Consider the following 20,980-nt stretch of genomic DNA (forward strand, 5'->3'; position numbering starts at 1 on the left):
AAAACTCCCTTTGCCTTTAAGGGATGACAGCACTAGGAGACCATCTGCTTTGCACCTGGGCTGCCTGGCCTGGCCGGCAAACTGGGCTCACACCCGCAGCCCCCAGTTCTAGCATAGGAGCTCGGCACTGGGTCCTCAGGCTGGGAGCCACTGAGGCAGGAATGGCCCCGAATCACTGAGAGGACGCTGCAGGCAGTTTCTACCTGAAACAGGTAGAACTGACTGGCCCAGAGCAGAGAGAGCAGCTCTCAACCACACTGACCTAGAGGTTTGGGTTGGGGGAGCAACAGGACAGACACACGGATGGATCTCTTTACGGGCCTCCCTGTCCCTGGGGACTGAGTCCCTAGTCCCTCCGTGCTGAGAGCTATCAGCAGCTTGTTGCAATGGGACAGCTCCACTTGCTGCTGTTGCTACCACAGGCAGAGGGTGCAAAGCTGCAGAGAGAGCCTCAGGAGTTAGGGAGACACTTAACAACCACAAAGAACTGAGACTGGATAACACTGTTGTCCTTTTGATCACAGGATACTTTTGGCTGGAAGAGGCAAACAGAGCCCCTCCCCATTTAAAAATAAAAGCAAAGCCAAAAAGCTGAGTCACCATGGGAGCACACATAACTTGGTGGCAGAACTGGCACCTAACATCCGCTTGTCTGCCTCACTAGATCATGGTACCTTGTAAGCACATTTGAACTCTGAATGAAAATATTAAAAAATTCCCACAAATAAAAAAAAAGCCCAACCCCATCTAAAACATTCACATACATTTAGTTTGGCAACAATTATCCCCAAGGATGTGGAAGTATCAGTTAGTGGCTTTACCAAAATGCAAAGGGAAGCATCCTGCCTGCTCCCAGGCCCCTAATCCTGCCTTCAGAAAGCTGTACCTGTGACCCCCGTTTGACCCAGGTGCTGTGCGGCAGCAGGCTTGCTCCATGCACACCCAGAGCTATCTTCCCATGTGCCCTTCTGGAACAACCAGAATCTTGGTGGTGGTGGTCAAGGTCTTGTTGCCCTGGCTTCTCTTGCAGCTGGGGGGGGGCTGTGCCAGAGCTTTCTGGCTGGAAAGACAGAGGTGGAAGTCTGCTTCCCCTTCCAGCTAAACAAGGGTGCTCCCCTGGGAGGGCTTGGCTATCCTTGTCCTGCTGCCTGGAGGTGCAGCAGCCATTCTGCGACCAGGAGGACAAGGCCATAAACTAAAGCAGGAGGGAGTCGGATACAGGGGGAGCCTGGCCCTGGACAACAGTGTTTATATGCTCAGGACATGTTGCTAGAGACAAACCCCATGCATTTAAGGGGACACAGGGGGGTTTGTACCTGAAGCCCACAGTCCTAGGTGACCAAGTATTGTGACAAGCAGGGGGGTCCCACCTCAAGCCCTGACAGAACAGCAAGGATGACCCCCACCACTCCAAGAACCAGTGCTGAGCTTCTCTTCCCTTGAGCCACTGTGCTCTCTATGGTGTGGTCCTGGGGCCCTTCCCATGGGATTCCGAGAAGGGGCTTTTCAAACAGACTTTAGCACCTACCCTCAGACCCACTGAATGAGAACTACTAGGGCCGGCACACCCAGAACTGTGAAGGTTTTAACCTCTTCTCTGAGTCATGCTTATGCCTAGAACAGTTAGGCTCCCAGGTGCAGCAGTGAAGGCCCAAGCCCAGGCTGGGGTGCAACTCACTGGTTGTGTAGCCTTCGGTGAGTTCTCACCACACTGACTGATGTTCACAAGTGTCTCATGGGATAAAACGCCCCATTTCACTGACTCACAAATCAACCCCTCTCACCCGGGGAAGAGGCACCCAATTTATTTGGGGAGTATTTTCTCTCTCCTGGTGGCTCTGTAAACAACAAGGCACCAGTGAAATGTAAGGATCCATGTCAAGTACCTCACGTGAGGAATCAGTTCATGTGGACTAAATCGCCATTTTCCATGTGGACAAACACAGGTCATGAAAACACATGAGGACGAGCAGCACCAAGAGAACCGCTGTGTCCCTCATACGAGAACCTGAAGGGGGACTCATGGGGGCAGGAGCCCGAGAACTCTGCCTAGACAAAGGGCTGGGTGTCTTCCAGCCCTGGCCATTTTAAACTCCTCCCCAGCTGGTTTCAATGGAGTAGCCACACTTGCAGTCCCTTTAAGACCATCTGGAGCACAGCTTCAACACATAACAGACCATCTTGGGTGGAGGCCCAGTGAGGAAATTGCTTGTGGGGTTGGGATCACTGACTCCTAACCAGGTGGGTTCCCCCTACCCCATACCAAGCCCTGCCCACAGGCTTCACAGGGACAAGGTCTGAGGAGTGACAGGAACAGCCAACCCGACCACACCAGACTGTTCTGAGAGTCCTTCCTGCTGTGACAGTTGAGGAAGATTTCCAACGCATCAGAGATAGCTGTCGTGGGCCGCAGGGAGAAGGCTAGACCCCAAACTAGGGGCCGTTCCTCCTGCCTCATCCCAGTGGCCATGCAACGACCAATGTCAGGGAGCAGGCAGAGGAGCTGGGCCGAGGGGGTGCACACTCTGGCTCCCCTTTTTCAGTCACCACCCATTCCTCAGCAGCAGCTCCGGGAATGGCAGCGCCCTCCTGAGGAGGGCCCTGGATGTGAGCAGGGGATCTACCTCTCACTGCACCTGTCTCATGCTTCTAAAACTGAATTTCCCCAAATCCTAGCTCTGTGAGATGCCTGCCTAAAACGAGGACACAGTGCTCACACCATACCCAGGTTTCTAGTAAGAATAGGTATGAGATGAACTCACTTACATCCGTATTCCAGTAAGAAAAAGAACAATCAGGGAGTTCCCATCGTGGCTCAGCAGTAACAAATCTGACTAGCATCCACAAAGACACAGGCTCAATCCCTGGCCTCGGTCAGTGGGTTGAGAATCCAGCGTTACCATGAGCTGTGGTTGTAGACTGCAGACACGACTTGGATCTGGCGTTGCTGCAGCATAGGCCAGCAGCTACAGCTCCGATCTGACCCCTAGCCTGGGAACCTCCATATGTCGCAATCAAATATTAACCAAGGTTGAGGCTGGGGCCCCTGCCTCTGGATATAGGCAACACTGGTGACTTCACTCTGCGGACCAGTGTCTGTCTCTCAGGAAGCCTGCCCACCTCCAGGCGGGGCCATGCCCTCCCTCTTCCATGTGCTGTCAGTCTGCAACTATGCAACTGTTTGCTTCATGGACCCCTGTCTCTTGTCTCCCATTTGCTCATCAACTGTCTATGAGGCCTAGCAGGGTACCTGGTGCAGAATAAGCTCTTAGTAACTATGTTAAATGGATGCAAAAACTAAAAGCTGCCGTATGGAACATTATTCAGTGCTAAAAAGAAATGAGCTATCAAGCCATGAAAAGACAGGGAGAAAGCTTAAATGCACATTAATAAGTTAAAGAAGCTAATCTGAAAAGGCTATATACTGCATGATACTAACTATAGGACATTCTGGAAAAAGCAAAACTATGGAGACTACTAAAGGATCAGGGGCTGCCAGGGGCTGGAGGGAGGGAAGGATGAAAGGGTGGGGCACAAAGGATTTTTAGGGCCATGCCCTATTCTGTATGACACTGTAATGGTGGAAATGTGTCCTTAAATATGTGACCAAACTCAGAATGCACAACACCAAGAGTGAGTCCTGAAGTAAATGGTGGGGTCTGGGACAGTGATGTGTCCACAAAGGCTCACTGGTTTTAATGGATGCACACCTCTGGTTAGAGATGCTAACAGTGGGGGAAGCTGGGCATGGGAGGGGGGACATATGGGAAATCTCTGTATCTTCCCCTCAGTTTTGTCACCTCAATTTTGCTGTAAATCTAAAACTGCTTTAAAAAGAAAGTTCAGGAGTTCCCGCTGTGGCGCAGTGATTAACGAATCCGACTAGGAACCATGAGGTTGCGGGTTCGGTCCCTGCCCTTGCTCAGTGGGTTAACGATCCGGCGTTGCTGTGAGCTGTGGTGTAGGTTGCAGACGCGGCTCGGATCCTGCGTTGCTGTGGCTCTGGCGTAGGCCGGTGGCTACAGCTCCAATTGGACCCCTAGCCTGGGAACCTCCATATGCCGCGGGAGCGGCCCAGGAAATAGCAAAAAGACAAAAAAAAAAAAAAAAAGTTCAAATTAACAAAGCCGCTGCAGGGTCTCCCCAGCCCACTACTCACCTGCCCGTCGTGCCTACGCTTCTTCATGAACTGGGTGATGCACATGCTGCCCGCTGACTTCCTCTTCAGTGAGATGGGCATCCCCTGGCTGGGCCCTGGAGTGGGGACGCTGCCACTGTCCTCCCTGGTGGCCGAGGGCACTGTGGTAACATAACTCCACTGGCAGGGCACGGGCAGGTGCTCCTGGGCAAAGCTCTTCAGCACCTGTGGGTGGACGTACCAGCACATCCTGTAGTCAGGCCTCTTCTCATACACCGAGTTCTCAGAAATAATCCGCTTGAGCCTGGCCTTGGAGGGGATGGTAGTGTCCTCGCCGGCAGTGGGGGTCTGTGGGCGGGAAGGGCCGGGGCTTGGGGGGCTGGCGGAGGTGCGCTCAGGGCTGCTGGAGTCCTTGCTGAGCAGTCCTCGGCGGCAGCACTCCTGGAACTCCCGGATGATGACTTTGCTCCCATTCACGTTCCCATGCAGCAGCGGGAGCAGCTGGGCCAGGACTGGCGGGGAGAGGGGGACATGGGGGGTGTGAGACACAGGGAGAACAGGGATAAACACTGCATCCGGTACCTCAATCTGTCACTGAGTGAGGGACATGGTCAGCTTCGGGAAGCCTATTTTCCATCAGGTTTTACTGAGATATAATGGACACACAGCACTGTGTAAATTTAAGGTGAACAGCATAATGCCATGACTTATACACATCACGAAATAACCACTATGATAGGTTTAGTGTGGACTACCTTCTCCCAGCAGATTTAAGACACAGGAACTCGCTCCAGAAGAGATTCTGAGAAGCCAAAGCCTCACTAGGCAGGATTCGTTTGGATAAACTCACGCCTTAGTTCAGGCGCCCGTTTCCTTAGTAACAGTCATCACGTTCTCGTTCTGAGTGGCGGGCCCTCTCTGGCTTTGAAGAGCTAGGGGTGCATGTGCCAGTTGCTGAAACGGGCTGACTGAAGTAGCCGCCTCACGCTGCACTCGTGAGAACCACAGAAACGACAGGTGTGCTCAGCAAGCACTGGCATTTGCTGTTTTTGTTGCTAAAGAACTTTTATTTTTATTTACTTTTTTGTCTTTTTGCCATTTCTTGGGCCGCTCCCACGGCATATGGGAGGTTCCCACGCTAGGGGTCTAATCGGAGCTGTAGCTGCCAGCCTACGCCAGAGCCACAGCAATGCAGGATCCGAGCCAAGTCTGTGACCTACACCACAGCTCACGGCAACGCCGGATCATTAACCCACTGAGCAAGGGCAGGGACCGAACCTGCGACCTCATGGTTCCTAGTCAGATTCGTTAACCACTGCGCCACGACGGGAACTCCTTAAAGAACTTTTAAATTACCACTCTACTTGCCTAAGAAGACTCCTGCATCCAGCCTGGGAAGTACCTGGGCCTTGGAGCAGGTGGAAGCCCAACCCCCCACCCTGCCCAGAGCTGGCACTCACTCTGCTGGTCCCTCTTCTCCCTCTTGGAGGCCTTGGGCGTCTGCTCCTCCTCGGAAGGGACACTCTCCAGAAGGCAGGCTGTGAACTGCTGCAGCACCTTCAGATCAGCGCCACCATCCTTGTTGGATGCCCAGATGCAGCCGATCTTCACGGGCTGGAGGACGCGGAACCTCTTTCCTTTGGCCAGGAACTCGTCCCACTCCTTGGCCTTCAGTTTCTGGCGAACCTTGTGGTTCTCCGGGTCGGCACATTCCTTGTAGTTAGAGAGCAGAGACCCGCTCAGGGTCCTCACTCCCCCGCATCCCGACACCCTCGGCCCTGGCCTCTGGGGCTGGCAAAGCTATTTGCAGAGACAGGGCCAGTGCAGAAGGGCACCCGCTCAGCTCCCCAGGCTCACATCTAGTTGTCCCTCTTCCAAGCCCTGATAGGCGATGAAATGGGCAGAGAGCATTTTTAGATTGAATGACAAACGGTACTTTCACCCTTTCAGCGTCCTAGGTGCATCTGCCCCTCTGGCCACCATTGGAGTGTCACAGGTATTTTTATTATCTTGCCAGTAAGCCTCGTAACGCCACTTTGGACTTTTTCTTTCTGGCCACAGTGTGCAACGGTTTGTCATGGGATCTCAGTTCCCAGACCAGAGGTTAAACCTGGGCTGCGGTGGCGAAAGCACCAGGTCCTAACCACTAGACCACCAGAGAACTTCACGGATTTTCTAGTTAACATGTGATCTTGGAGCTGAAATTGCCATTCTAGGCCTTTCCCACCCCAGACTAATGCCACTGTTTAAGACAGATACAGGCTGTAGACCCGACAAGACCTGTCTGCCTTGTTGGCTAGAAACATATGAAGAACACAGGCCCTTCAAGTCTGCCTCTGAGACAAAATCATTCCCCCAGTGGTGTTGAACCTGTCACGGTTTCCCCACTACCCATCACCATGATTTGGCAGGCCTTTGTAGCCCTAGAAAAGGCTCCCTCAAAAGCTCCACAATCTGGCAGACTCAGAAAGCTGCTGAGGGGGGCTGAGCCTCTGCGGCTGTCAGGAACGAGATCCATGTGCAATCAGCCTTGGGGTGAGCTGGGATCTATGTCACCACTCCCACAGCAGCAGCTATGAGCTCCACGCACCCATCACCTCCCGGCTCACTCCTCACCTCAGTTACCCCTTCATCCTCAGAAAGGTACCCATGGGGCACAAAGAAACCGTCGTCCTCATCTTCATCCTCTCCCACATCATCGTCATCATCCTCAAAAAGAGAAAAAGTACGTTCATAATGTGTGAAAGCAACAGGTGCTTCATTTAAAATTTTAATCTGTGAACATCTAAGAAAGAAAAAACCTTCTACTGCTTCGAGAGTCATTCCTATAGACGCCCTAAGGGACGAGTCAAAATCCCATTAACTAGTCCCATTGCGGGGGCAGAGGTGTTGGGCAGAACCCAGTAAGCAGGGCCCAGAGGTAAGGCAGAGGGAGTGGTGGGGACCTTGGTGAAGCAGGGAGCAGATGGGCCCATCTAGAAGTAGGTGGGCACTGCCCTGTATAAAGGTTTTCTAAAAGCAGCTGGAAATCCAGGTGTTAAGGACACTGAGAGGGAGTCCGCTCCAGGGCCATCGAGGTCCTCTGGTGGGAACCCACAAGTATTTCTGGCTGTACTCACCCCTTCGCTGTGGGAGAGGGACTCCCCTGGCTCCTCCTCTTCCCACTCTTCGTCACTGTCCACTTCATAGTCAAGGAGGTTCTAAGAAAACAAATACCCAATGGTTACTGTCGTCTTCAGGGTTGAAAGGGAAAGGCAGAGCAGAAAAGCCAGAACACTATGGGACCACAGGCCCAGCTGAAATGGCACAGAGAAGGAAGTGCAGAGGGTCCGGAGCAGCTGTCCGAATGCTCACCCTGTCCTGGGCCCAGGGGTCCCTCGGGTGGATGACCGTCGTCTTCTTGTTCCATGTCCCCCAGTATGCTGGTCGGTGATTCTCGGAAAACTGCAGGAGCTTCATCCTGCCAAACTTCCTCCTTTCGGGAACACCATCCACTTTGCCGCTCTCCACGATCACCACGTCACTGAGGAGAGAAGCATCTCTTTAGGAAGGCCCTCTATGTGCGTGCTCAGCCCTCACCAGAGTCCTTCCTCCCAGGGAAGCAGGCCATAAACACTACAGAGAGGGGTAGCATTGAAGCAGCAGCACCATCTGCCCCTAAAGCAGGCTAACATTTATTCCAGGGACATGACACAAGGAGGGAAAAACCCAATTGCTGAGTTGCTGCCCCATAGCAAATATTCAAAAGTGGGGTTGTGGAGAACAAGTAAATCATCAACAGCCAGGGAAGCTGCTGTCCTGGGAGAGCCTGGAAGCAGGACAGGCAGCTTGCACTCCGAAGCTGTGGCTTTCTGCAAGGCCACTATGCCTGAGAGGCTTTGGAGGCTCACAGGAAGCCCGAAGAGAGGTCTGATGAAACACCCAAGTCTGAGGCCTGAGGCCTGGGAGGGAGGTGACGAGCCAAGGCCACAGGACTCAGCAGCAATCAGAACCTAGGGCTCTGACCAATGGGCACACAGCAGTCTCCTGCAGCACTAACCTGTTAGAGAGGTCTGTGTTCCGGTTAGAAACCACTGTGGGTCCAGACCTCAGGGGCTGTCGGCCTTTCAGATCTTTCAGGAAGGAGAATTCACCACTCTGCTGCTGGAGGAGCTGGTCTAATTGATCACAGAGGTCTTGGTCGAAGGTGGTACGACAGCGAGGGGCGAGGACCATGTGCTCTTTAATTTCAAAAGGGGCAAACTTCCCACAGGAACCAGCCAGGGTCTGAAATGGAGAAGGGACATGATAGCGCAGGCTCAGCAGTGGCGAGGAGGAGCCACCAGACACGCAACCTAGTACTCTGCAGTCACCCGGGTCGGTAGGTCAAAGGAGAAGTGTTGTGATGCCATTTACTTGGGTTTCTAGAAAAGGCCTAGGAAGGTGACCAGCTTACCAGAGCCACACTATTACAGTACAAGATGACTGGACACAGAGCCAAAGCCTGCCATGAACCTGAAACATGGGTGTCTGTGTCCTAAGAATCATTCTCAGTAAACCCTGGTAGGTTTGAGTTCCTTTCTCCAAGCTCCTTCAGCATCGTGAATGTCTGTGTTCGTGGATCCCAAAGCTGGCAGCACAGGAGGACAACATAGGGGGTTAGGAGGAGAGCCTACGCCTCTGAGGTTGGGTGTAAGAAAGCCAGCCTTGCACCCCAGTGAGAAAATAATGGCTGAGGTTGGCGTCCTCCACTGTGCGCTGGGTGGCAGGCTCATCCGGGGGCTGTTAAAAATCCCAATGCCCAAACCAGGCTTGTTGGATTCTCTGGGATGGGATCCAGGCCCCAGTGATTTTTTTGTTTTTTTTTTAAAGCTCCCTGGTGAGTCCCACATGCAGCTGAGATCAAGAAGCAACAGACTGTTCTCACAAACGGGTGCTGGGAACATCGGATATCCATGGGGGAAAATGCTAGGGCCACACTCCACACCATGGGCATAAGAATTCCAGCTAAGCTAAGGAATTAAGCATAAAAAACAAAACAAGCTAAAACAAAAAACCTGGACATAAATTAGAATGTGTTTATAATCATAGGATACAAAAAGCTTTCCATCCCAAAGCCATACTGCCATAAAAGAATAAAAATATTGACATTAAAATGAAAAATTTCTGGGAGTTCCCGTCATGGTGCAGTGGAAGTGAATTGGACTAGTATCCATGAGGACGCAGGTTCAACCCCTGGCTTTGCTCAGTGGGTCAAGGATCCTGCCTTGCCGTGAGCTGTGGCATAGGTTGGCAGCTGTAGCTCTGATTCATCCCCTAGCCTGGGACCTTCCATATGCCATGGGTGTGTCCCTAAATACCAAGAAAAAAAAAATTTTTTTTTTTTTGTGCTAAGTCAAAGGGCAAGTAATGGACTGAGGCAAAGTATGTGCAGTGTACCCCACCAAGAATGAAAACCTAGACTATATAAAATTCAGAGATCTGGGAAAAAAACCAGTCTTGTAGGAAAATGGGTAAGAAACAAATTGACCTGTCGCAGAAAAATAAATAGAATAACACAAAAAGATGTTCAACTGCACTGGGAATCAAGGAAAAACAAAGTGAAACAAAGATGTTTTCCCACCCATCAGGTTGGCACGGTTACAAGAAAACTCATCCTGTCTAGTGCTGGTAGCTGGCGGGCAGGGAGGACATATTTTCCTGCCCTGGAGGACTGGGACCTTCCTCTGGCATTTCCTGAGGGGAGGGCACTTGGACAATAACAAATACAACTCTGTGAACATGCATTCCGAGGACCCAGTGGCAAGACTACCTCTACAGAGGCATGTTGGTGACATTCACACCTCTCTGGAGAGGGGATCAACAGGGGAAGAGGGATATAAACCATGAACCACGTCATAAAACATTACACAGCAATGAAAAAGTATGAAGATGGGCCAACATGGTAAGAATCCAAGATACAGCTTAAGCGAACAGAGTGGTAACACAGTAAATTCATAACTGTCATGTACACAAATACACAAATATACAAAGGGATGTAAATGTCCAGAGAAAGATCTGGAAGGACACCCTTGCACTGGAGGAGGTGAGTTACCTCTGGAGGATGGAAGGAGGGGGATGAAGGGGTCTCTACTGGCAGGGGCTGGTTTAGAAGGTGACTGGATGGCAACAGGGGACACAGAATTATGTGCTGAATTCCAAGTGCTGTTTTATGCCTCCCATCTTAAGCAGAAACCCTCCAGCGTGAGGACCCCTCCTCTCTTACACCTTCCCACACAGCTCCCAGCAAAAACTATTCATGAAGCAACTTCTAAACACTTGGAAAATGATCCACTTTTTGCCTTTTCAAGGACACAGTGAATGACAAGACACTCAACCTCCTGACTCTACCAAAGATCAAAGCTCCCTGGGCAGGCAGAGACCCCTCTTGATGAAAGGGGAGCCAGTGGGTCAGAAGATGTCCTTTCATTTTTCAAAAGGAATAGCCTGAAAAAGACTAAAAGTAAAGCCAAAGAAAGCCAACTGCTCACCTTGGGGGCCTGTGGAGTCTTTGGTTTCTGAAAGAACCTTGTGATTTCAGCCTTCTCTGCTTTAATGCGCTGCAATATAAGAGAAGATGAGGACAAGGAAGAAACGAAGAGAATTGGGGGGGGGCCTATGGCGTGCAGTGGCTTAATAGGGGATATCAGTTCCCAGACCAGAGTTGAACCCAGGCTGCAGCAGCAGCAAAAGCACCAAATCCTAACCACTAGGACACCAGGGAACTCCCAAGAGAAACTGTTTTAAAACATGCAGAAGCCTCTAGAACTGAACCCCAAGTTGAAAGCATTATTTTTGTTAGTTCTCAAAAACCATCAGCCCACAAGCAGGCAACCTCAAAATGTCAGAGCTGGTCTTGTGGCAGAAGGACCAGGGCATCCAGCCAGCAAGCTCATGACAGGCCGGCATGAGAAACAGCTTATTTACACACACGCATCAGTCCTTGGGGGCACTGGCTTCCCACCTCATGGACTCTTATCAGGCAGCAACCAGGTGGAAACCCCACTTCTCAACACACAGGAAGGTGCAAGTTCTGGAGGAAGATTCTACCTTTTCTTCTTCTTTCAACCGTTTCTCCTCTTCTTTTTTCCGCTTCTCCTCCAGCTTAGCCCTGTGAGACACTGAACTCAGTTTTAGGCAACCTGCACAGCCCGCGCATGGGAAGTGTCCCTGGGAGACAGGGGATGGGCATTGGGAGAGGGAGGGGAGGCTGGGCTTGGGTCGGGGAAGGGGCAACACGCACTCCAGGGCCTCTTGGCGCTCCTTGCGCCGCTCCTCCTTGCGCCGCTGCTTCTCTGCCTTCTCCTTCTCATCCTTCTCTCGCTTCTCCCGCCGCTCCCTCTCCTTCAGTTCCTTCTCCTCCTCTTTCTTCTTTTTGGCCTCCTCCTTGGCCCGCTTGGCCTCCTCCCTCAGCTTCTCCTTCTCTTCCTTCTCAGCCCGGAGCTTTAGCTGCTTGCCCAGACGTTCCTTATCCTGCAACAGGGACAGGCAACAGCTTAGCCCTGCTGGTCAGTGCCCTTCCACAAAAGGGAAGTTTCAGTCCATGGTATTTTTTTCTGGGTGAGAAAGGGGATGAGGATTAGGCCACATGGCTTCATGGGCAATTCAAAATAAGATGTGTTTACGGGAGCTCCTGTCGTAGCAGAAATGAATCCAACTAGGAACCATGAGGTTGTGGGTTCGAACCCTGGCCTCACTCAGTGGGTTAAGAATCTGGCGTTGCCGTGAGCTGTGGTGTAGGTCACAGACACGGCTCAGATCCTGCATTGTTCTGGCTGTGCTGTTGGCTGGCAGCTGTAACTCTGATTGGACCCCTAACCTGGGAACCTCCATATGCAATGGGTGTGGCCCTAAAAAAAAAAAAAAAAAAAGACAACAGCCTTAAATGTGGGATATGGGTCAATTTTTACTTAATTAAAAAAGATTAAGTACCTCTGGGCTGCCTACCAGGATACCTGCTATTATGTCTCAACTGAATTTATTTGATGAGAACGCCATGGTGAAATAGACACACAAAACACCCACAGGTTTTGTCTCCCTACCTTCAAAACAAAAACATTTACAACCCCCTCCAAACTATTCCAGGTTTCTTTTCTTTCTTTTGAAATGGGAGAGTGGGATAAGGCAAGGATGGGGAGCTTGAGGAGTAAGTCTTAAAACACTGGGGAAAAATGAGAACACAAAAATTAAAAGCCAAAAAAAAAAAAAAAAACCTTTTTGAAATCTTTAAAACCATTTCTCAAATGAAAAAATTCTTTCTCTTTAGAACCATTTCTCAAAAAACAAACATTTCTCGGGATCTGAAAGATCAGATGTTAAGGAGTTCCCACTGTGGCTCAGCTGGTTATGAACTCCACTAGTATCCATGAGGAATGCAGGTGCGATCTGTGGCCTCAATCAACAGATTAAGGATCCAAGTTGCCATGAGCTGTGGTGTAGGCTGCAGATGTAGTTCCCAGACCCCTAGCCTGGGAACTTCCATATGCCTTGGATATAGCCCTAAAAAGAAAAAGGAAAAAAAAAAAAAAAAGATCAGATGTTAAGGAGGGACCAAAAGTGATCTCTGACTACAGTAGTGTCCTTTCATCACCAGCAGGAGGAAATAGCTGGTTTCTTAGATGTTCTTTAAAGCAGGAACGTTTCATTTTATTACCACATCAGATCTTCATTCCAAAGAATTCATATGTGGCCTGGGGCATTGAGTTATTATATAATCTTGAATTTATATGAAATAAGCTTCACCTCCCAGGTGGAAGGAATAATCTCCTAACACGGCAGGGGGTAATTTTCAAGGACCAAAATCATCAGAGGCGGGATTCCCACCTTTGGTAAGAGCCGGACAATGCAGTTTTCAGTCTGGACCTGTGCTTATCTCCTTGTCCCTAGAGAATATTCTACCCTCTGCCCTGATCAACCTTTGCTCCCTTTCTCAGAAGCTATGGAGGCATGCAGTTAGAAGTATGCGAACATTCTTGCCAAGTACCTTCCACACCTGATACATGGGATACTTGAAGAAGGGCTGGTCTGGACCAGTGCAGGTGGTAAGGAGTATCTCTGCTCCTAAGAGGACAGAAGGCTTCTGGAATCATGGGTAAATCAGATCTCTTCAGCCACACCCAAGTCCCACCCCATCCCTGTCCCCCAGGGGCCTATCTTTGAAATTCCAATGAAGAATGAGATAAATTCTAAAGAGCCACCAAAATCTGACCCACAAAAATTGAATACAGCCATATGGTAGATGGCGCAAGAAGCACCTAGTGAACTCACAGCTATCATTAACACCCCTTCCCTGAGCTGGCAGAGGGAAAAAGTCCAGGGCTTTCTCTGCCCTTCACCCAATAGAAAGACCCTTTCACTGCTGTGTGTGAAACGTGGTAACCCCCAGATAACAGAATCAAAGACTTGGCAGGGAACCATTAAACAATAATCACCCATCTGGCGTAGAGGCCACCAAGGTACAGCACCTGGGAAGGCGAGAACTTCAATCTATGCATAGGAGCCTGTGCAGGGAGTACTGAGCTCCTTGTGTATGTATCTTTTTAGGGCCACACCCACAGTACTTGGAAGTTCCCAGGCAAGGGCTCAAATCAGAGCTGTAGATGCCAGCTTACACCACAGTCACAGCAACGCCAGATCCAGGCCACATCTGCAACCTATACCACAGATCACAGCAATGCTAGATCCTTTAACCCACTGAGCAAGGTTAGGGAGCGAAGCCACGTCCTCATGGATGCTAATCAGGTTTGCTACCACTGAGCCAAAATGGGAACTCAGGACTGGGTTCTTTTTAAACTACAATGGAAGGGCCAGTAAGCTCAGAACGTGGTGCTAATGAACCACAATGGGATGCCCAACTACTATGACAGTAGTAACAAAAGCTTAGAAAAGACTTCATGCAAAGCCTTAGGATTCAGCAAAGCTAAAAATGATGCAATCCATAAGCATGGGACCCAGCTATGTAAACTGAAGCAAGAGTCAAAGTGATGGTCAGGACAGGCAGGCGAAAGTGAAAAATGGGCCAAAGAAGTGCAAACGGCTTTACTTCCTGTGTATTGCAAAAAGCACAACAGAACTATTTCAGGGGAAACGTCTTACTCTTTGAAGTCTCATCTTGTTCTTCTCCGCGGATCCTTTGACCAATTTCTTACTCATCTGAAAGGAAAGACACTGATCTGTAAACACAGATTGTTTCAACTACTTTAACATGTCTAATTCATCACATAGTACTTGGGAAGGGGAAGGAGGAAACACTATGTAAATGACAACAAAGAAAACTTCCAGGTGACCAGTTTTCACCAAACAAGACCAAAACATCTTATTTGGGTCATGAACTCTAATGATTGAGCACACACCTGCATCTGGAGATAAAAGAGGAGACCAGGAAGCAGATAACGAAAACAGGAGGCAGAGAAGCAAAAAGGAGGCTACGCTTGAAAATAAAGCAAAGGCCAGCGGCTCTGGCATCAGGAGGACAACACAGATTGGTAGGTCTGCAGCCAACTGGAGAGGACATGGTCTTACAGGCTCGAAGCCCAACACTAGGCCCCTTCTGATTTTCCCAAGAGAGGCTGACAGTGGGAATTTTCTCTGAAGTATAAGTACAAGCACTTACAAAATTGTACTTCCCAGTTTTTTTTTTTTTTTGCATTATTTTATTACTCAATGGATTGTTATTACATTTATAGTGGCACAACGATCACAACCAAATTTTATAGCATTTCCATTCCAAACCCTCAGTGCATGCCTCCACTCAACCTGTCTCATCCATTTTCTTTTTTTAAACAAGTTGAAGGTCTGTGGCAACACTGAATCCACTAAGTCTATCAGTACCATTTTCTCATCAACATTTGCTCCCTTTGTGTTTCTGTGTCACATTTTGGCAATTCTCACAACACTTCAAAGTTTTTCCTCATTATATTGTTATGGATCTGTGGTCAATAATCTGTTATGTTACTGTTGCAAAGATTACAACTTGCAAAAGGCTCAGACGACAGCGTTTCTTTGCAATAAAGCCTTTTTTAAAATTTTTATTTATTTTTTTTGTATTTTTGCTATTTCTTTGGGCCACTCCTGCGGCATATGGAAGTTCCCAGGCTAGGGGTTTAATCGGAGCTGTAGCCGCCAGCCTACTCCAGAGCCACAGCAACGCGGGATCTGAGCCTCGTCTGCAACCTACACCACAGCTCCCGGCAACGCCGGATCGTTAACCCACTGAACAAGGGCAAGGACTGAACCCGCAACCTCATGGTTCCTAATCGGATTCATTAACCACTGCGCCGCGACGGGAACTCCAATAAAGCCTTTTTAAATTAAGGTATGGACTTTTTTTAGACATAATGCTAGTGCACACCTAACAGACTACCATATAGTGTAAAATAACTTACATGCATTGGGAAACCAAAAGACCTGTATGACTCGCTTTATTATGATATTCGCTTTATTGTGCGGGTCTGGAACCAAACCCATACTATCGCCTAAGTTTGCCTGTAATGTCTAAAAATCAACACCATGTGAATCAAGTTAAGACATGTCCATGAGCTGGATTCCCATGAGCCACCAATTAGTACTCTCTGCCCAGCACAGCTGTGCGTCTTAGACCATGGAGGGAACACCCAGGAAAAGAGGTCAGCTTGCCAGAGGTGGCAATCTGGTCTAGAATCCCATGTTCCAGAGCACAGCACCCTATCGCTCTGTTTCAAACTGAGCGTGGGCTAACAAGGACTGACCAAGACACATAGTTGGACTTCCTTGTCATGCTGGCCAAATAGTCCCAGGTAGGAATCTGCACAAGGAGTCCAGACTCCTGGCCTAAGCTATCTCCAGAGCAGGGAAGTCAGGCAATGAAACCATTTGTTACATGGAAAAGCAATGGGGAGAATGGGAGAATTCAGGCTGAAAGAAATAACCGCCTGGGCTCATTTTAGACTCCAGGAGGCAGCCAAAAAAAAAAAGGGCAAAGTTGAGATGAAAAAACCAAAAGCCCATCTCTCTTTAAATGGACATACTGACAAAACAATGTAAAAACAGTGATTTTGCTATCTGGGAAAGCTTCGACCAGACTAAGACCAATTGAAACAAAGATTTCATCCTTTGGACTCAGGACATGCTAAATTCTTTCTGAACTAAACCCTCCCTCAAGAGAGGGCCAAACAGGATCATGAAAGCCATGTGAGAGGAGTTCCTGATGTGGCTCAGTGGAAACAAATCCGATTAGTATCCATGAGGATGCAGGTTTGATCTCTGGCCTCGCCCAGTGGGTTGGTGATCTGGCATTGCAGTGAGTTGTGGCGTAGGTTGCAGACGCAGCTTGGATCCTACATTGCTGTGGCTGTCGTGTAGGGTGGCAGCTCCAACTCCTATTTGACCCCTAGCCTGGGAACTTCCATGTGTTGCAGGTGTGGCCCTAAAAAGCAAAAAGAAAAAGAAAAAGAAAGCAAGCCATGAGACTGGCAGAGCGCTTAACCCTGTCTCAATGAGGAGGTGCCCAGAGAAATGCCAGCTACCAAAGCAGTCTTACCAAGTGCTTAAGAAAAAGCATCTGTGGGCGTTCCCGTCATGGCGCAGTGGTTAACGAATCCGACTAGGAACCATGAGGTTGCGGGTTCCGTCCCTGCCCTTGCTCAGTGGGTTAACGATCTGGCGTTGCTGTGAGCTGTGGTGTAGGTTGCAGACGCGGCTCAGATCCTGCATTGCTGTGGCTCTGGCATAGGCCAGTGGCTACAGCTCCAATTAGACCCCTAGCCTGGGAACCTCCATGTGCCGCGGAAGCGGCCCAAAGAAATAGCAAAAAAGACAAAAAAAAAAAAAAGAAAAAGCATCTGTGGAGTTCTCGTCGTGGCTCAGTGGTTAACGAATCTGACTAGGAACCTTGAGGTTGCGGGTTCCATCCCTGGCCTTGCTCAGTGAGTTAAGGATCCGGCATTGCCGTGAGCTGTGGTGTAGTTTGCAGACTCGGCTCGGATCCCGTGTTGCTGTTGTTCTGGCGATCCCTAGCCTGGGAACCTCCATATGCCGTGGGAGTGGCCCAAGAAACGGCAAAAAGACAAAAGACCAAAAAAAAAAAAAAAAAAAAAAAAGAAAGAAAGAAAGAAGTAAAAAGAAAAGGCATCTGCCTCTCCAGAATCCACTTTGCCTGCCAAGCCTGTGGACTTCACCCCCACAATGAATGATTCAACAGCAGGATTTGTAAGGTGCTGTATCTGGGATTGCCAGGCTACTATAGGAGAGTATCTGGGTAGGAAGACACATTTGTTCAATCTTGCCCAGAGTTGTTGAATTTCAGCAGCAGAATCATGATGTGCCTTTCACAACTGTCCCCTTTGCTATGTGTCCAAGGACAAGAGTTGACATGACTACCAAGAGCTGGCTTAATGATATCCAATAACCAGAGCAACTATGATTTAATTTAAACCTAGTATCTCTACTGCTTTACTAGACATTTGGATAGACTTTACTGAACAGATATAATTATATCTTCTTGACATTTGGCCCAAGTATTTATAGAACTCTCTCAAAATAGAGGCCACACATTTTACCTATGTGGAACTCAGCTACCAAAAAGAAGGTCCAGAATGAAATTGAAACACACATATCAGAGTTCCCTTTGTGGCTCAGTGGTTAACGAACCTGACTAGGATCCACGACGATTCGGGTTCGATCCCTGGCCTTGCTCAGTAGGTTAAGGATCCAGCATTGCCATGAGCTGCAGTGTAGGTCACAGACGTGGCTCAGATCTGGCATTGCTGTGGCTGTGGTGGAGGCCAGCGGCTGTAGCTCCGATTCGACCCCTAGCCTGGGAACTTCCACATGCCGAGGGAGCAGCCCTAAAAAGCCAAAAAAAAACCAACCCCAAAAAACCAAAACCACACACACATCAACTACCCCAAAGAGTCAAGGCAGATATAACCACTCAGTACAGTAAAACTCCTGCTCATTATTCAGGGGAATCTGAGAGCCCACCCACTCTGTGGTACATAAGGAGGTCTAATTTCTGAGTGCAGAGCTTATAGCAAGCAGCAACTGAGGTGAGGAAAGGCGGCTGGGCTCCACAACAGGTAGAAATCTGACAGCAGGGGAGAGGAGGTGGACCAGTCACTTGGGGATTTTTTTTGCCCCAGCAGGCAAAAACTGACACACCCACTCCTATGAGCCTACCATTCTACTTAACAGCCCAGGGGAGTTCATGACAATAAACGTTTGTCAAGGCTAAGAGTTAAGAGAGGAGGGAAACATCTGTCAATGAGAATGACTGGCTAACTGCAGTATATCCACACCTCTGCACCATCAGTATGTAACAGCTAAAGGTAAAAAAATAGCTAAGGCACCTTGGAATGAAACAGAAACATATTTACAACACATTACTCATCTAAGGAAAAAAAACGATACTGTGTATTCCTAGGGGGCCCTAGTATACACACCACATAGAGAAACCTAAGATGACAAGAGTGGGAATTCTCACTGTGGCACAACAGGATCAGGGAAGTCAGCAAGATCAGTGGAATCTCTGGAGCACTGGGACATAGGTTCGATCCCTGGCCCAGAACAGTGGGTTAAGGATATGGCACAGTTCCGGCTGAAATCTGATCCCTGGCCAGAGAACTTCACATGGAACAGGGCAGCAAAAAAAAAAAAAAAAAAAAAAGATGATAGACAATACTGAGAACCTGGGAGACAGAAAAAAAGTCTATAGGGGTTGTAAAGAAATGTTTCAATGTTTTTTGTTTTTTTTGTCTTTTTTAGGGCCGAAACCAAGGCATATGGAGATTCCTAGGCTAAGGGTCTAATCCAAGCAGTTGCTGCCGGCCTATGCCAGAGCCACAGCAATGCCAGATCCAAGCTGTGTCTTTGACCTACACCACAGCTCACAGCAACGCTGGATGAGCAAACCCACAACCTCATGGTTCCTAGTTGAATTCGTTTCCACTGTGCCACAATGGGAACACCTGTTTGTTTGGGTTTTTTTTTTTGTTTTAACCTAGGTGGTAAACAGCTCTGATCCTAAATGGCAACTCCGGCTAGTCAAGAGACCTCGGATTATCTAAAAGAGGTGTTCCTAAATTACTTTTCAAGGAGAGACTCTCTAGATGCCTGGGAGTACTTTACAAAACAAAACAAAATAAAGGTCTCTCAAGGGACGATATCAGGCTCTATGGGAAGGGACAGCAGGATCTGCCTTTTAACAAGATCTCCTATAGAAAAAACCAACGCACATACCAGAGGACCAGCAAATGCTTAGGGGTTCCAAATACAGAGATTATTATGGCACTCAATCCAGGACTAACTGAGCCTACTAAGAACCACATACAAGGCATAACAATAGGAAACAATCTGTAAGCCCTCAAGGAGTTTCTGCCTACAGACTGGAATGGAGGAGGCCATAGAGAGTGGAAAAAGGAAAAACGAAAGTATTTTCCACAGTAAGCAGAGTAAGGAAAAACTTGGGTACCACATAGGGAAAGGTATTATGTACCAACCAACCAACCAGGAAACCCAGCACTCCTGAAAGATGGAGATAAGTTAGAAAGCTGAGTGTTTGAGGCTGGAGGCAGTCTCACCCTCATAGCATTCACAGGCTCCTGGTGGCCACTTCATTTTATTCTCATATCTGGTACTGCCTGGCATCGGGGGGCCCTACTCCCATCCGGTAGGTGATTTCCTGCTACAGACTCTGGGGGGCCTGAAGGCTCCACCATCTGCAGTGTGAATTATTTACAGAGATATGTTCTGTCTTCTAGACTATCTCAAAACTCCAAGCCTGGAATTCACATTGTGGCTCATTGGGTTAAAGACCTGATGTTGTCTCCGTGAGGATGTAGATTTGACGCCTGGCCTCGCTCAGCAGGTAAGGATCTGCAGTGACCCATGGCTGTGGCGTAGACTGCAGCTGAAGCTCTGATTTGAACCCTAGCTGGGAAACCTCCACATATCACAGGTGCAGCTGTAAAAAACCAAAACAAAACAAAAAAACAAGGAGTTCCCGTCGTGGCTCAGCAGAAATCAATCTGACTAGGAACCATGAGGTTGTAGGTTTGATCCCTGGCCTCGCTCAGTGGGTTAAGGATCCGGCATTGCCATGAGCAGTGGTACAGGTCGCAGATGTGGCTCAGTTCTGGTGTTGCTGTGGCGTAGGCCAGCGACTACGGCTCCAATTAGATCCCTAGCCTGGTAACCTCCACATGCCTCAGGTGTGGGCCTAAAAAAAAAAGACAAAAGACAACAAAACAAAACAAACAAATAAAAAAACAATGCCAAGCCTGTGTCCAGATTCAGACCTAGCATCTCAGAGGCAGGCTTTCCTAAACTCAACACACTTGCTACATGTGCTTGGCTGTTCTATGGCCTTTAGACCAATAGACAAGAACACTGTTTAGTGACAAGGTCCAACTATGTGGCTTCCCAATCATCAGGCTTGGCTATGGTGTAAAAACAAACTTGAACTATGAAGCTATTAAGGAGAATGGAAACATGTGTACATGTTCTGTGCTCCAGACTCAATGGTTGTCACAAGGCATGTGACCAAGTAGGTCTGGAAAAGAGAAGCAGCAGCCTGGAAGGATTTGGAGCAACTGGATGGACAAAACAGAATAAGATAGCTGACGGCAAGAGACTTAGAAGGTGACTAACAGTTCAGATGGAAGTTTTAAAAGTGACTATCCCAGTCTGCCACATTTGGAAACTTAATGGAAAGAAAGATGACCCCACTCTTGATTGATACTCTGTGAACCTAAAAAGGAAGCCACTGGAGTTCCCATCGTGGCTCAGTGGTTAATGAATCCGACTAGGAACCATGAAGTTTCAGGTTCGATCCCTGGCCTTGCTCAGTGG

The 20,980-nt window shown here is 48.8% G+C and overlaps 1 protein-coding gene across 1 annotated transcript in view; it reads right to left on the reverse strand.

Moving 5' to 3' along the window:
• Positions 1 to 20,980, reverse strand: part of CHAF1A (chromatin assembly factor 1 subunit A) — a 31,170-nt gene that overhangs the window by 2,343 nt on the left and 7,847 nt on the right. Inside the window, exons 4-13 of the mRNA XM_003123068.4 lie at positions 14,252 to 14,308; positions 11,400 to 11,629; positions 11,207 to 11,267; positions 10,648 to 10,716; positions 8,178 to 8,404; positions 7,493 to 7,661; positions 7,258 to 7,338; positions 6,755 to 6,847; positions 5,599 to 5,851; positions 4,160 to 4,650 (exon numbers count right to left, since the gene is read on the reverse strand). Of these exons, the coding sequence (XP_003123116.2) occupies positions 4,160 to 4,650; positions 5,599 to 5,851; positions 6,755 to 6,847; positions 7,258 to 7,338; positions 7,493 to 7,661; positions 8,178 to 8,404; positions 10,648 to 10,716; positions 11,207 to 11,267; positions 11,400 to 11,629; positions 14,252 to 14,308 (1,731 nt within the window). The remainder of the gene's footprint in view (positions 1 to 4,159; positions 4,651 to 5,598; positions 5,852 to 6,754; positions 6,848 to 7,257; positions 7,339 to 7,492; positions 7,662 to 8,177; positions 8,405 to 10,647; positions 10,717 to 11,206; positions 11,268 to 11,399; positions 11,630 to 14,251; positions 14,309 to 20,980) is intronic.

Source organism: Sus scrofa, chromosome 2, assembly GCF_000003025.6.
Source record: "Sus scrofa isolate TJ Tabasco breed Duroc chromosome 2, Sscrofa11.1, whole genome shotgun sequence".
NCBI lineage: Eukaryota > Metazoa > Chordata > Mammalia > Artiodactyla > Suidae > Sus > Sus scrofa.